Source organism: Dipodomys spectabilis, unplaced genomic scaffold (genome assembly GCF_019054845.1).
Source record: "Dipodomys spectabilis isolate Male_0828 unplaced genomic scaffold, ASM1905484v1 ptg000085l, whole genome shotgun sequence".
NCBI classification, from domain to species: domain Eukaryota; kingdom Metazoa; phylum Chordata; class Mammalia; order Rodentia; family Heteromyidae; genus Dipodomys; species Dipodomys spectabilis.
Genome location: NW_024870762.1, coordinates 7,947,609 through 7,963,371, shown reverse-complemented (window position 1 = coordinate 7,963,371; position 15,763 = coordinate 7,947,609). Strand labels below are relative to the sequence as shown.

The following is a 15,763-nucleotide window of genomic DNA, read 5'->3' as shown; positions in this document are numbered from 1 at the left end:
CGCTGGTTAGGGAGGTAGAAACTGAATGAGTAAAAGTTCCAAAGGGACAGTTGGGTACATCCAGAAAATTTCAAGTGAGTTTAGGGTGGATCCTTTTACACCTGGTAAAAGCTTTCTCTTTCGCTTTGGTATCGTGGCCAGAACTCGGTTTGGGTTATAGAGTAAATGAATCGGATACAGGAAATGCCACCTCCCCTCTCCTCCGATTCTAATTAGGCATCAGAATTTGAAAAGCCCACCAAGAGCTCCCAGTTTGCCAGATAATCGCTCCTTCGGATTTGAGGTGTTTTTTTTTTTTGTTGTTGTTTTGTTTTTTTTTTTTTAAAGTAGAACCACGAATTTTCCGATATTCTGGCTAAGTAGTACCCTGGGCTTTGGCGCCAAGAGCCCACCCATGTTGTAATTTTATTTTTTTTTAATTTTGTAATTTAAATCCTGGCGGGAGGACAGCCAATAGTTTCAACCCAGCAACCCTGAGGAGATAGCAGGGCGAATTAAAGTGTGTAGAAATAAAGGTGAGGGAAGGTCTTTAGTAAAATGCTGAGCAAATAACAAAGGAAACTCCCTCCCGCCTTTTTTTTATAAACAGGATAAAGTAGTCCAGATAAACTGACCAGGGGCAGGGTTGGGAGGTGAGGTGAGGAGGATTAACATTCGGGCCGGGATTTGAGACTTTGCAATGAAGAATCCTGCAGCCCAAATCAGAGAGCCCCGAGTTTTGAGAAAATAGGACGCCAGCAAAGACCAACCACCGTTGTGAACCAAAAGTGTTGGCAACCTAGGGACATTCGGAAGACTTTGGATGCAAGGCTTTCGCGTCCTCCGTCCCCCTATCTTAACGCCTTTCTGGAGTAATCAGCATTAACACGCTCTGTCATAGGGTTGTTCCCTCTCTCCAGTAAATCTATTTCTGCATGAACAAAGGGCTTCTTTTAGAATCACCCCGTAATGGTTCGGTTTCTGTCTCGGCCGTAACTTCCGTGCGGAGTGGGAGGATCCCACATCTCTAAGGACGTTTTCTGCCAATCAGTCAGCCATCAGCATCTAAATCATCCTAACAGTTCGGTGGGTTGTGCAAAATATACAGAGTGATCGTTTACTTCACACAAAAAATGAGTTTTCCTTCCCAACTTCTTTGCCTGTCGTTAAGGCTTAGTGCACTGGGATTGGCGCGAGGTCAGTTAAAGAAATCTGACATTGTATTCCTGAATTTGGTTTCACTCTCTGTCTTTCATTTTTCCGACCTCCCCAGAAGGTATCAGCTGATGGTCATCCTGATGGGTCAGATAAAAACTGTTACCCTTTTCTGCCATCTTGTGGTGAACAAGCAGAAGCACAAATCCAAGATGTTTTCAAACCTGAAAGGCTTCCTTAACTGGGTCGATTAGGGTTACCAATTATTTCCTTGTAACCCAGAATTTAAATAAATTAGTTTTCTAATGGTCATTAGTGAGTGGGCAAGGCAAAAGGATAAGAGAGAAACTGGGTAGAAGTGGATAGTATTTTTTTTTTCAAAGTCTACTCAGAGGTATTTCAACCAAAAACAAATATAAAAAAATTAAAAGCTGTAGCCTAAAAGAAACAACAAGGAGATTACATTTAGTTCTCAAAATAATAGCCAACATTTCTGGTAAACCTGAATGCCTGACCAAAAAAAAACAACAACCACAAAACCAAAGATATCACTGATTTTTTTATGCTGCTACTTGAAGATTTGTTGTGACTTAGAGATAGGATGGCAGTATGGCTAAATTGCAGTTTTTCTGGCATGAACAGACTAATGTGTAATTGCCAACATCAGTCATTTTGCAGATTTTCTTTTGTTTTTCTTTAAGTACTTGGTTGTTTTTTGTTTTCCTTCCTCTTGTGAAGTTTCACTTTCATCTTGTTTTGCAGGTGGAGTTTTTCTTTGCAGAAAGTTTCTTATTCCTCTTATGACAGTTTCTACAGCCTAACAATGTCCAACACATTATTAAAATACCTAGGTTAGACTTTCAAGGCTGACATAAAACATCATATCAACAATAGATATTTCCCCACAGTTCTGGAGGCTTGACATTCATGATGGATGGAGCTGTGGACAGATTTGGTTTCTCCTGAGGCCTTGCTCCTTGCCTGACAGCTGCCTTCTTGGATCTTTCCAGCTGCCTTGTTGTGTGTGTGCATAGTTATCCCTGTGTCTTCTTACGAGTTCATCAGTCCAACTACACTTAGAGTCCCAACCTTCTGGCCTCATTTAATCTAATTACTTTGTTTTGTTTTATGTGCTGCAGGTGTGGTTAAACTCTAGAAAGGAAGTCAAGGCCTCCCCCATGTAGTTAAACCCTCTCTCACTGAGCTACAATTCAGGCCCTTTAATTCACTCTTTACAGATCCTTAGGATCCCAGAACTGGGAAAGTGAGAACAGGATTGAAAGTTTGAGGCCAGCCTGGGGAGGACAAGAGAAATGAGAGAGGATGAGAGGAGGGAAGGGAGGAATAGAGAGAGGGAGAAGAGCAGAAAGAGAGTGAGAGGAGAGTTAGAGGGGAAGGGAAAGGAGGAAAGGAGAAGATGGGGGGACCCTCTCTCTGAATACAATGCCATAGATGATATAGAATCGAACTTAAGGCCAGTTTTCATGCTTTGATCTCAAATCTTTTTTTTTTTTTACCCCTTTAGTTAAAACTGTAGCTAAAGCAACACTTGTGAGGTTCCTTTAAACCAGTGTTTAAGAGCTGATAGGAACACAGGTGACCAGTTTCTAGAACATAGGCCCCTTTTCTACAAAGCCCATAGTCACTTGGTAAACCTAAGAACCAAAAAACATTTCACTGTTCCCTTTCTTCAGCCTTTAAGAGTAACCACAAGCACATTGGTAAGTGCCACCTAATATGTGGAAACTGACAGGGCCTGTAGGAATTTAGAAGAAATTCAGAACACAAAACCTGTTAAAAGACAGTTTACCTGATTGCTCTTTTGTAGCTGTGAGGGTATGGAGGCAGTGAATCTCCCAAGTTCTCAGAAAAGTCTATATTTCAAAATGAAATGTATTGGCAGGTAATAAAACATTATATATATATCATAGAATAAAAAAACAAAATGTCCACTAGCTACCTTCACCAAACTCTTCATCTGGAAGTTGAGGATTGCTTCACATGAACAAACATAGCAGGATACTGGTGACTCAGGCCTGTAATCCTAGCTACTCTGGAACCTGAGATCTGAGGATCACAGTTTGAAGCCAGCCTGGGCAGAAAAGACTCCATGAGACTCTTATCTCCAATTAACCACTCAAAACCTGAAAGTGGAGACATGGCTCAAAGTGATGGAGCACTAACCTTGAACAAAATGGCTCAAGGATAGCACCTAGGCCCTGAGTTCAAGCCCCTTAACTGCCAAAACTCAAACAAACACTTCTGCCTGTGGCAAGCTGTTCAGTCTTCTGTCTGTGCCACCAAAGCCTAGATAACATTCTCAAATCTTCCTGGGTGTTTCAACCCTCAAGTGAAAGAATTCCTTCTTCAGTAGGCCACTCTGGACAGATCACAGAGTCTTTACCTAACAGGCATTCAAGAGCTATCAGGTAAATGCATATGATGTGGGCTACATAGATGATAGGGTTACTAGGAATCATAAGTATTAAAAGGGTCAGACTTGGCCTGGAGCTGGTGGCTCATGCCTGTAATCCTAGCTACTCAGGAGGCTGAGATTTGAGGATCACAGTTATCTCCAATTAGCCACCAAAAAGCTGGATATGGAGGTGTGGTTCAAGTGGTAGAGCACCACCCTTGAGTGACAAAACTAAGGGACAGTGTCCAGGCCCTGAATTCAAGCCCCAGTACTAGTGAAAGGAAGGAAGGAAAGGAAGGAAGGAAGGAAGGAAGGAAGGAAGGAAGGAAGGAAGGAAGGAAGGAAGGAAGGAAGGAAGGAAGGAAGGAAGGAAGGAAGGAAGGAAGGAAAGAAGGCTGGCTCAGAATTCAGATTCAGTAAAAATCGAAAAACAATGTAGCAAGCTCCCTTCTGATCACCTCTTTTTAAATGTAAACCTACAAGGATAAGGAAACACAAAACAGCTGCCTGTCTTCTCTTCTTGGAGATATTAAGAAGCTAAAAACGCTTTCACTTTTGTTACTTATATATTTAGTGTTGATACTAGGGTTTGAGCTCAACCATTTACTCTTGCTAGGCAGGGGCTTTACTACCTGACTGATGCCACCAGCTCTGCCAAATCTTTAAATGGACAAAGACAGAAAATTAGAGGGCCTGTTTGTCAAGTGGAAGAAGTCCTGAAAGTTAACCTGCTGTACCCATGCTCTAGGTTGGCCTAGATCACATCTCCAGGTTTTAGAACAAGGAACACCAACACTCTTGGCCGTATTTTGGGTAATCCCACCAGAAACCATTGTTTCTAAAATGACTAGGGGTTGCTAGACCAAGTGTATTCCCCTAACTCAGAAAGCATAAAGACCCCAGGCAAGGACCACCAGTATTTCTTTTGTGGGAAACAGGACATTTTTTCCCATTTTTCTATTTTGCTTAGTTGATCCTATTATATTAAAAAAGAATCCTTGCTAAAACTTGTACTTTGCAAGATTTCTTATGAAGATCTGTTAAAAGGCTATACATTGCAGTTCTTGAATTTGTGTAATTTGTCATGGAAACTGGGATCCTGAGAGAAACTTCTGGTCTCTCCTGCTCATCGAGCAGCAAAGTAAGGTCAGATTGGAAGCATGGCTCAAGTGGTAGAGCACCCAGCAAGCCTGAGACTCTGTGTGTTTAATCCCCCACAAGTACCACAAGAAAAAAACCCTAGTAAACCAAGAGGAAAATTTAAATTCCTTATCATCCCCTCCCACAGTAACAAAATAAAAACAGCAAAAAGTATGTGAAATTGTTTCTTGTGGGTTGAATAATTATTTGGATAAATAAAACCTATTCTTCTGATGTTACATTTGTATTATTGCTGTATTTTTAATTAATATTATTTTAAATAGACAAAATCAGTTACATGCATTCATGGGAGCAGAAGGCCATGTTTTGATATATGTGTACAAAGTTGAATGGTTCAATGAAGGCAATTAGCAGATCCGTTACCCCATCTACCTTTGTCTTGTGACACATTCTCCTCTACCTGTTTCTCTTAGATCCTCATTTTTCTTTCTTCCTTTCTTTTTTTTGTACCTCTTTAAATTATTATTATTATTACTATTATTTACAAAGGGGTTACAATTCCTTAAGTCAGTTTAAAAGTACACTGCTTCTTGGTCAATGTCACCCCTTCCTTAATTCCCTCTCCTCTTTCTTTTATGGTTGTTTCTTTTCCTTCTATCTTACAATGATTAAAAGAAAGGAAGATAAATGATAGGATCTTAGGCTGAAGTCTCACTTGTCATTCAGTACTGGGCCCTCTCCTATTTTCTGAACCTTTCCTTTTTATTTACTAGATAATTTTAAATGTATAGTTGTCTAATAAATTACTGATTTCAATTTTTTTTTCTTTTTGAGAAGTAGGAAAATACAATTCTCTTTAACTTTGATACACAAAGGTTAAGGTTCTGAGGGGAAAATATCACTGATTCTTATAGGGCAACACATATTCAAAATAAAGAGTTTCAGATGTATGTGTGTGTGTGTGCACATGCGTGTGCATATGTGCACACACAAACTGGGACTGGATCTCAGAGCTTGGGCACTGTTCCCGAGCTTTATTGCTCGAGGTTAGTGCTCTACGATTTATGCCACGGCTCCATTCCTGGCCTCTTAGTTAGTGTTAGTGGTTAATTAGAGATAAGAGTTTCACAGACTTTCCTCCTGGTGCTGGTTTCCAATCACAATCCTCAGATCTCAGGATGAATCCTCAGATCTCAGGATGACAGTTGTGAGCCACCAGCTCTGACCTGGCCTGCTTGTTCTCAAACTCCTAGGCAACCCTCTGACTTCTACTTTTGGAGTTCCTGGGATATCAGAACCAAACTTTTAGAATGTAAATATTATTCTCATGGATGATTCTAATAATCTGAAGTCTGCTGTTAGAAATCCTCCATCTGAAATTATCCATTGCCAGGGCTTTTTTTTTTTTTTTTTATCATGGCCAGTAACAATGATGGGAATTTCTCTCCCAGCAGGTAAGGGCCTACGTTTTTAATTTAAGATGCTGAAAATTCTAATTCCAGAGAGGAAAGTAGGCTTGAGACTGGAAAAGCAAGTGAACAACAACATGATTAGCAGAGGAAGTATGAATTGCCAAGAAGAAATGACCAAAGATTGCAAGGGGAAGTATCTTGTGATGGCTTTTCAGTGGTACACTGAGACCTGGATGGTAGAGCCACAAGGATGATCTGAAGTACAGGTGTGTGTCTTGTTGCCTTTGTTTTATTAGGTTATCTTAAAACTCAATAGAGATTGAATTTAAGTTGTTAAAAAAAAAAAAAAGCTGATAAAATGCCAAACTACTCCAATGATAAAGGGGAAGGAAGGAAAGACCTTTTTCCATCTTCAACTCAAGTAGACTCACAGCTCTCTGGCACACAAGTTTCTGAGCTTCCCCAGGAAATTCTGAAATTTGGAAATGTCCATAGCTGGCATCCAAAGCTATTAAAGACTTCTGAGGAATCAGAGGGCTTGAGTTCCATCTGCCATCCATCCTTGTGGCTGCCAGAGCCATTTTCTGTGTAACATGCTACACACACGGTTCTCCCTGTTCCCCCTTTCCACACTTAAAAATGATCGCCGTATTCTCAGCAGAAACTGCCTGTTTCTAAAAATATGTCTGCATATATGGTCCACAGGAAGCAATTACTGACAAATGTAAGATATTTGTTTTAACCTATGAAAAGCAACCTTATACAGGATGGACTTTGAATCCCTATAGGTTGTTACTTTTCCAAATGATTATCTTTGTATTGCTCTTCCCTTTTCATTTTTATGTTGGTTAATAGGAAAATTTAGAGAGAGAATAAGTGCCCCTATATAAGATTAGGCAGTAAGTTTGATTCACTACTTTAAAATGCTGTCTTGAGACAAGGACACCAGAGTTTTTCCTTTGTTTTTGTTGTTTTTAATGTATTATGTGATTTCTTGTTTCTTTTGTATTCCCTCCCCACCCCACCCCCACCCCCATGGTTCTTCTTCTGTTGGCACTGTATTTGATTTTGGCACCCCTGGGTATTATATATGCATTTATCTGAAATAGGGAGGGGAAGGGGAATGACAAAATGGTGAGACAAAGGACAAAGAGTGAACCAATGCAACAGCGATATTCACAAGACACTATGGTGGAAATGATCTGTATAACTGGGGGGCAGGGAGAGGGAAAGAGGGAGAAAAATGAGAGAGGAGGTAACAAGTTCAACAAGAAATGTTCTCACTACCTTACTTATGTAACTGTAAGTCTTCTGTACCTCACCTTGACAATAAAATTAAAAAATAAAGAAAAAAGAAAAAAAAAAGAATGTGATCTTCAAGTAAAACAGAGATAAGTCTCTCACATTTCTAAAATAAATACTATTTGGCAGGCCAAAAAACAAATATAAAGACAAAGTAAAAAGCTGTCTTGAAGATGGTCTTACTCTCCAAGAACAGACTGAAAATCAAGTTCTTAAATAAGATCCAGGAGAAAATAGAAACTATCTACCTTGAAAATTACTTTAGATACATTGCATGTGCCATTGGGGATCTATGAAATTAAAAGGCTGGTTACTGGAAAGTGTTTAAAATTCCATCTTATATGGAAATTTCTTTGTCAAGGGCCTATGTGTAAGCAAGAGTGACACTTGGAATAACCAGAAACTTGGAATAACCTCAATAGAAGTTTTGAAGTACTCCATATAGGAGACACACTAAGTAGCTGCCAGCAGGGATTTACTTAACGTAGGAAGATAATGCAGGGTTCAAGCAGAAGAGTGTGCAGGGTTCAAGCAGAAGAGTGAAATAGGCTAGCAACAACTCCTGACAAGTTGTAAATAGGTGGAAGCTGAGGGCTCAATGGGGGAGAAGGAGGTGTGTATTCATCTTCATAGCAGGCTCTATTGGTCCTCCAACTCAGCTAGAATTTTCCAGTTCAGAACTGGTCACTTGGGTAAATGGTTACTAGCAAATTCCCAATTTTCCTTTGATATTATTCAAGACTGGAAACATAGGGTATGGGTTGCTTACAATAAAAAATTTACAAATAATATTAAAAACATGCATTCTATTCTTGGACTATTCTATTCTGTCACAATGTTACATAATAGGTCAATTCTGTGTCCTGATTTTTGTTCTCTTACTATAATGTTTTTAAAAAGTAAAAGAGTGAAAAATAATATTGAATTAGAAATGGTGGCTTTTCACTAATACGAAGTCACCAGTGCCTAAAATATGCCATGTGACCCAGGCTGTGTTCTAGGCATATTGTAAAACACAGCACCCAAACACATTCCCTGTGGATTTACTTCCCATAAGAAAGAAAATATTATATAAATAGGTAAAATACGCCACATACTGCATAGTAATAGTTATTTCTAACTGAAACTCTAAAACGGTATTAGCTACTTGAATAACTCTTTTGAACAAAAAATTTACTTGTCCTACAATTTGGCAACAAACTCTGAAATATTCGAAGTTAATATTAATTATCTGCTCTCTGAGTTAGAGCATACATAGTGCCTCACATTTCTTAACTGGAAGATATTGCTGCTGTTTTGCTGTTGTCTAAAAGACTGAAGAGATGTGGTTAAAATACTATTTTTCCTTTCAAAGGAAAAATTCGTGTTTAGCAGAGGATGGTTTCGATCCATCGACCTCTGGGTTATGGGCCCAGCACGCTTCCGCTGCGCCACTCTGCTCACAGCTGCTAGGCGCTTCAAAAGTAAACCTTTCATTACGTTTTTCTCTAAAAGCTATCTGGAAGTGTACTTTTTTCTTTTTGCATCAGCTAAAAGATTAAGTTCAGGAAGCGCTGAATCCAAACATCCTACAACAGAGACGATGCCTATAAAATACCTTGCGTCGAGACATTCATCTAAAAAGGTGACTTAAGCTACTCAGTCTGTAGTCCGAAAAAATTCATAGAGTAGAAAAATCATATTGAAAGCACGTATATTTATCTTCTGAAATGGAAAAACATTTAAAAGTTATTTTTTAAGCCAGGAAAAAAAGGCAACGTGCATTGGCCGGGAATCGAACCCGGGCCTCCCGCGTGGCAGGCGAGAATTCTACCACTGAACCACCAATGCCTGAGTACTCAGTTCCTTAGTAACCTTATAAAGGTTTACTTTACTTATTGTTACGATTCCTATGACGATGAACATTATTGCCTCAATTGTTAAAAAAAAAAAAAAAAAAGCCATCTCTTCATCGTTAAATAAACCTCATAAGTCTCCCTTTACAGTATTTATACAGGCAAGTCCGTACATTGGGAATGAACAACAACCCCAATCGTTGTAACCGCGAGTCCAGCGTACCGGAGGCGGACGCGCGCGGCCCGGGTTCCGGGACGGCGGGACCTGCGGGGAATCTGCCCCGGGGCGTCCTCAGCCACCGGCTTTCGGAAGTCTCAGTTTGGCGACCAGCAACACTTTGAGAAAAAACTCAACCTTGGGGTGGGCTGTGGCGGAAATGGAACCAAAAAAAGGGGGGAAGGAGCGGTGTCCGGAGCGTGGAGCACCAAGACCGACGAGGGAAGAGGCTACTAGAGGAAGAGAACGAGAGGGACCGGGCTGCAAAAGCGGGGGAGACGGAAAACCAGCGCAAACAGCGACCTGGTGCTGCTGGCTACCCACCCGACCCCGAAGGAAACTGGGGGGGGCGGGGGGGGGGGGAGCGCGTTGATTTCGGAATCGTCGCTTTGCCTGCTGTCTTCCTTGTCAGAGCTCTAGGCTCTCCTTCCAGAACAAAGATCTCCTTAAAGGATGTCTCCCCCCATAAAGGTACAGCCATAACAGCCACACGCGTGTGTCAACTAACGTGTGTTAACATTCAAGAGGTAACTGGTAAAGGCATTATTTCCCGTTCAATCCAAAGAAGAGATGTTATTCGGCCAGAGGATCAGAGATTTTAAGATAAACATGTATATGAGGTCAGACTAGCTTTTTGCCTTTTACACAGGTTACACAGGTTACACAGGTTACATGGCCAGAAGGTCTGCTTTCCCTCCAGTCACCTCCCACGGGAGAGTGTGGAACTTCAGCCTTAAATAAACTCTCATGAAAAAGAAAATAAAGGAAAGGAAAGAAAAAAGGAGGGAGATTTCCCCCAAAACTTTTAGCATATAAATCACCAGCAGCAGCAGCAACAGAAGCAGCTGGGCTCAGTTCATACCTGCAAATCCTATCTATTCAGGAGGTTGAGAGCTGAGGATCGAGGTTCCAGATCAGGCAGACGAATTTGAAAGACTATCTCCAACCAATAAAAAGCCAGTACTGGGGGCAGAGCCCAAGTGGTAGAGCGCCAGCAATGAATGAACACGATGAATGATAGTGAAACGTCTTGAGTTAAAGCCCCAGTACTAGCATTAAAAGGTAGGGGAGTGAGGGAGATACACGGGTGCTAGGTGCAAGGTACATGCCTATAATTGCAGCTACTTAGGAATCCAAGGTAAGTGAATTGCAGTGTGAAGCCACCCCCGGCAACAGCTGGAGAATCTATTTGGAAAAGTCTGTTAATACGGTTCGAAGCCACCCCAGACAGGGAAGTCCATCAGACTCTTGTCTCCAATTAAACATCAAAAACCCAGAAGTAGAGCTGTGGCTCAAGCGGTAGCGCTAGCCTGAGCACAAAAGCTCAGAGACAGCACCTGGAGGTTCTGATTTCAAGCCTCAGGACCAGCACAGAACAAACAAGCAAGCAAACAAACAAACAAAAAACCCCACCACAACAAAAGTCTCTATCAAATTATGTTCTAAAGTGATCAAATCACTTTGCATTCCTTTCAGCAATACAAGTATGAGAAATTCTGCCCTATTTTATCTGTCTCAAAATATAATCAACTCATGTTGCAATACTGATGATATGTTTTCCTTTTTACTCAATTTAAACACTTTCTAGGTTTATTTCAAATTTGTATTTGTCCTTTGTGTTATTTAGATAATTATTTCTAAACATTTGAGAATATGGAAATTTTTCAAATACCTTCTCCTATTGCTATCTTGTTTAATTTTTACTGTCGTTAGAGAACACAATGTATGGTACTTCAATTATTTTAAATGTATTGTGAAATATTTTAGAGCCTAAAACATGGTCTATCATGGTTAAAGTTCTGTGCACACCTGGAAAAAATAGATATTCTGCTGATGTTGAGTGAAATCTTTCTAAATGTCAAGTAGATCACTTTGGTTGATAATATTGTTCAGGTTTTCTATATGCTTATTGACTTTTGCTCTATACTTCTATTGTTTAGAATAAAAGGTCTGAAATCTAATGCAATCATGCACTCTTCTACTTTTCTTTTTGTCTATCAGATTTTGTGTTTGAAATTTTGCTATTATGTGTATAAATGTTTGATATTTACTGCCCATGTTCTCCATGGAATGAGTCTTCTCTCTCTTCCTTCCTTCCTTCCTTCCTTCTTTTCCTTTTTCTTTTTCTTTTCTTTTCTTTTTTTGGTGTTGGTCCTGGGGCTTCAAGTCTTGGCCTGGAGGCTGCCCCTGAGCTTTTTTCTCAAAGCTACTCCTCAATCTCTTGAGCCACAGATCCACTTCAGGCTTTTTGGAGTAAGAGTCTCATAGACTTTTCTACCTGGGCCATTTTATTAGTTGTCTTTTGGGTGAGTATAAGCAGATAGAAACCAGTAGAATTCTTTTTACCATCTTAGTAATTACTCCATATTATGCAAAAGTATACTGACAAGTATTTGCAAATTCTACACAGAAGTTAAAGAACAGTGTTCATAAATAAATCCCTCACTATATTAATCTAGAATTCTACAACATAAAGATAATTTAGTATTTTTGTTTTAATTAATGAAAAATAAAGTGATGGCATATTTATGTATATGTTTACACATAGCTCATAGTGAAATATTTATAGGATTATATATAACACATATGCAGCTATATATTTGCACACAACTCATAGCAAAATATGCATAGAATTTAGTTATTATTTTTAAATTTACCAGTATGCAATATCAATTAAGTGCTCATCTTTTAAAATGCCTCAACATCTATCATTCTCAGTTATCTGCTAATTTTCTCATAATTTTTTTTCCTGACTCAGGGTCTTGCAATGTAGCAGAGACAGCCCTATAATTTTAAATATTTTTTGCGATTGATCTAATCCCAGCTGATATTTTAGCAAGTACAGAGAGCCCTAATAGGCTTCTCCTCCGGATCCTGCCTTTAACAGCCTGAGGGTAAATTCTGGGATTACCCAGTGCACTGTCACATCCAGCTTCTCATAACTCTGTAAAGGGTGCATGCCAATGATTTGGAGATGACACTAACGTTTGCCTCAGGAAATCTGGCATGCTATTTATTTGGACTTCAAGGATGGCTTTCACTTCATGCTTTCCCAGTGTTAGAATTCCTTAGAGGATTATCTCTGCTTGACAGAGAAGTGTAGGAACTCAGCAGAACATCTTTTTCAGATGAGCTGGTCCCAGATGAGGAATATCAGCATTTCTTGGGATTTTGTAGAACTGCAAATTCTCAGGCTCATCTTAGACCTGCTGTATTAGAAACTTCGATGGTGCAGTGATTCTTAATAATCTGCATTTTCAGAGCTCTCCAAGTGCCTCTGACACATGTTAAAGTTGTTAAGATTCCCCATGTTGTATTACAATTCCATTGAGGGTAACATGTAAGTAGTTGCTGAAAAGTTTCAAAGAGAAAGGTTAATTGTATTTCTTAGTTATTGTATTTCCTGTTTCTATGGTAGATTCGTTAGAAGAAAGAGACAGTGGAAGACAAAGGAAGACTAGAAAAAGGAAGACAAAGAAGGAACAATTAATTTCAGTGCAATACATGACTAAATCATCCCTATACATGAGTTAGTGTATAAATATTTCTCGAGAACTTTGTTGAGTTGTGGAAAGCCACATGGATGAGGCATAAATGACAATTGTGCCACCTCTAGGAAGCTAACACAGAGTCAACAAGCTGTGTACAGGTAATACATTAACAAGCAATGAACAGCATTAGGTGACATGCTTTTGAAAAAATGATTTTAAACTACAAATGCTTTAAGGGTTAAAAGGAGAATGTTATTATATACAAGGAGAGTGTTATTATATACAATAGGGGGAAATTATTTTTCAAAAAACCAAAAAGCAGTTCCTTGATTCCGGTCTAAAATGAAGCATTACTTTTATTTAGCAGATAAAATAGAATCAGAGAGAAGTAAAAATTACAGGAACAAGAGAATAAAAGGGCTGAATAAAACTATGGAAGAAAAATCAGTGTGGATTTTATTATTGTGTGATGTAGGACTAGTGTTAAAAATTCAAACTAGGACTTATATTTATAACTGGGAAGAGGGGGACTTGAATGCATCTATATAAAATTATATGTATAAAATTATACATATATAGATATGCATTTTGGGGGGGGAAGTACCCTAAACTCTTTTTCTAATCATGGCCAAACATACCAGCATTTAAGGTAAAGATACTAAATCTTTTAAGGTTGCACAATTCCCACAAATCATAACAGACCAATTCTCAGGGCTTGTGAAGCAAATATATTTGAAAAATAGAAAAGATTTACCAGTTTTCTATCAGTGATATTTATTTGAAACTCATTATCATAGATCTAAATCCACTAAGAACACATCAATTTAGAATTTACATTATTGGGCTATGTGGACTTTGCCTTCAATAGGCTTCTCATCTGAGCATTTCTTATTTTTTAATTAAAAAGACCCTTGCAATCAGCCTCTTAAAAGCTCCCTTCACCTCTTTGTTTCTGAGAGTATAGATGAGGGGGTTCAACATGGGTGTGATGATTCCGTAGAAGAGGGACACCATCTTTCCTCTGTCCTTGGAGTTGGGGGAGGGCGGTTGCAGATACATATAGATGGCAGTGCCATAAAAAAGTGTCACTACAATGAGGTGGGAGCCACATGTTCCGAATGCCTTCCGCCGCCCTTCTGCCGACTGTATTCTCAACACTGCTTGAACAATGAAAGCATAGGATATAAGGATAAGGATCACGGGGATTAAAAGAAAGAGCACGCTGATGAAGAATAGTTCTGCTTCATTTGCTGTTGTGTCCACACAGGACAACTTGAGCAGAGCAGGGACTTCACAGAAGAAGTGATCCACTTTTCTGTGGCCACACAGTGGCATGTGCAGGGTCCAAGTGGACTGCAATACTGAGTTGCTGAAGCCACTAATCCAAGATGCAGCTGCCAGCTGGAGGCAGAGCCTTTGGTGCATAATAACTGAGTAATGAAGAGGCCGACAAATAGCTATAAACCTGTCGAAGGACATGACACCCAGGAGAAGACATTCAGTGGAACCCAAGGCTAGGAAAATGAAAAGCTGGGCCACACAACCACTGTAACTAATTACCTTCCTAGTACTGCATATGTTTATCAGCATTTGTGGGACTGTACTGGTAGTATAGCAGAGGTCCAGGAGGGAGAGATTGGTAAGGAAAAAATACATGGGTGTGTGGAGTTTGGAATCGAGTCGTGACACAAGAATTATTGCCATATTACCAAAGATGGTCAAGATATAGGAAACCAGAAACACTACAAAGAGTGGGAGTTCCAGCCATGGTCGATCTGAAAAACCTAGCAGAATAAATTCCTGTGGGATGCTCTCATTTACCCAAATCATGTTAAATGGTACAGCTTTTGGTTCCCTGAAATGAAAAAAAAAAAGAAAGCCTGAATGTTGATAAATGCAGATTTATTAATCATATCAGTTGTAACCATTTTGGCAAAGACTTTCATAAATTACAAATCGATCCTGTTAATGTGAAAACATGCATTCATAAAAATGTAAGCATTGATCCAATATTTCTCAAGAGTATATAAGTTTGTAACCATTTGTTAACAAAGTGACTTCCAAAAATTTAATTTACCAATATCTATATTCACAGAATTTTCTTCTTTAGTAGTTTATTGTTTTCTAAATATATTATTTTCCTGTTTTTCTACCTGGGTACTTCATTATTAGGTTCCTGGAATTTGGATTTGTTCTAATTTCTCCCCAATACCAATGGGAGACCCTGAATGTCAGAATTAATTAAAATATCATCCCTTCCTTTCCTTCAAACAAGTAATGGTAGTATCTGTCTAGTAAAGTATAAGACACAAATTAAGGAGACACATCCTTTTACTTTTAAAAATCAATAGAATTTGTATAGGGTTATTTAATAGCATCATATTGGAAGCTGACAGCCTTGGGTACATAAACCCACCTTCCCTAATTAGTTATCATAGGAAATGTTCCGTATTCTCTGATCTTTGGGCTCCTCATCTGTAAATTAAATAAAACAACAATATTCTAAGTTTTTCTGATATCAAGAGTAAATACACACTACTTAACCTGGGATCTGCCTTAAGAAATGGATAAGTGTAGATGAAAAGAACTACAATGATCTGATCCAAGGACTGAGATGTTCAAAGGAATTACTTAGGTTTTTTAAAACTTAAATTTCCTGTGGTCACCAATGGAGAACGGCTTTCCCTGTTGAAATTCCTGAAATGTACTCTTGCTCTCATCTGCTATGAAATCTGAGCAACAGTGATAAATATTGGTATGATGTCTCAATGTATCTAAGTGAAGTTACAGAACAATCCTAGAATGCGATTTAATCAATTAAAACTAGAAATGTTATCTCTACAAATAGAAATTAA

The 15,763-nt window shown here is 39.0% G+C and overlaps 1 protein-coding gene and 2 non-coding genes across 4 annotated transcripts; all 3 read right to left on the bottom strand.

Annotated features, from left to right (window-relative positions):
* Nucleotides 1-6,274: 6,274 nt before the first annotated feature.
* LOC122111394 (olfactory receptor 2B2) lies at nucleotides 6,275-14,738 on the bottom strand. Of its 2 annotated transcripts, XM_042684207.1 has the most exons (2): nucleotides 13,824-14,738; nucleotides 6,275-6,292 (listed from the first exon to the last, which is right to left on the bottom strand). In XM_042684207.1, exons 1-2 carry the CDS (start codon nucleotides 14,736-14,738, stop codon nucleotides 6,275-6,277), a joined length of 933 nt encoding a protein of 310 aa, XP_042540141.1. The 2 variants fall into 2 exon arrangements, with proteins under 2 accessions (XP_042540141.1, XP_042540140.1); XM_042684206.1 differs by lacking the exon at nucleotides 6,275-6,292 and having other exon boundaries at nucleotides 13,797-14,738.
* Nucleotides 8,734-8,805, bottom strand: Trnam-cau. The gene has a single exon. It is a non-coding gene; the product is annotated as a tRNA-Met (tRNA).
* Trnag-gcc lies at nucleotides 9,125-9,195 on the bottom strand. Its single transcript has one exon. It is a non-coding gene; the product is annotated as a tRNA-Gly (tRNA).
* Nucleotides 14,739-15,763: the final 1,025 nt, after the last annotated feature.

What these genes read in the sequence shown, in the direction of transcription:
- LOC122111394 (XM_042684206.1), bottom strand. Translation starts at nt 14,738, where the DNA reads ATGATTTGGGTAAATGAGAGCATCCCACAGGAATTTATTCTGCTAGGT.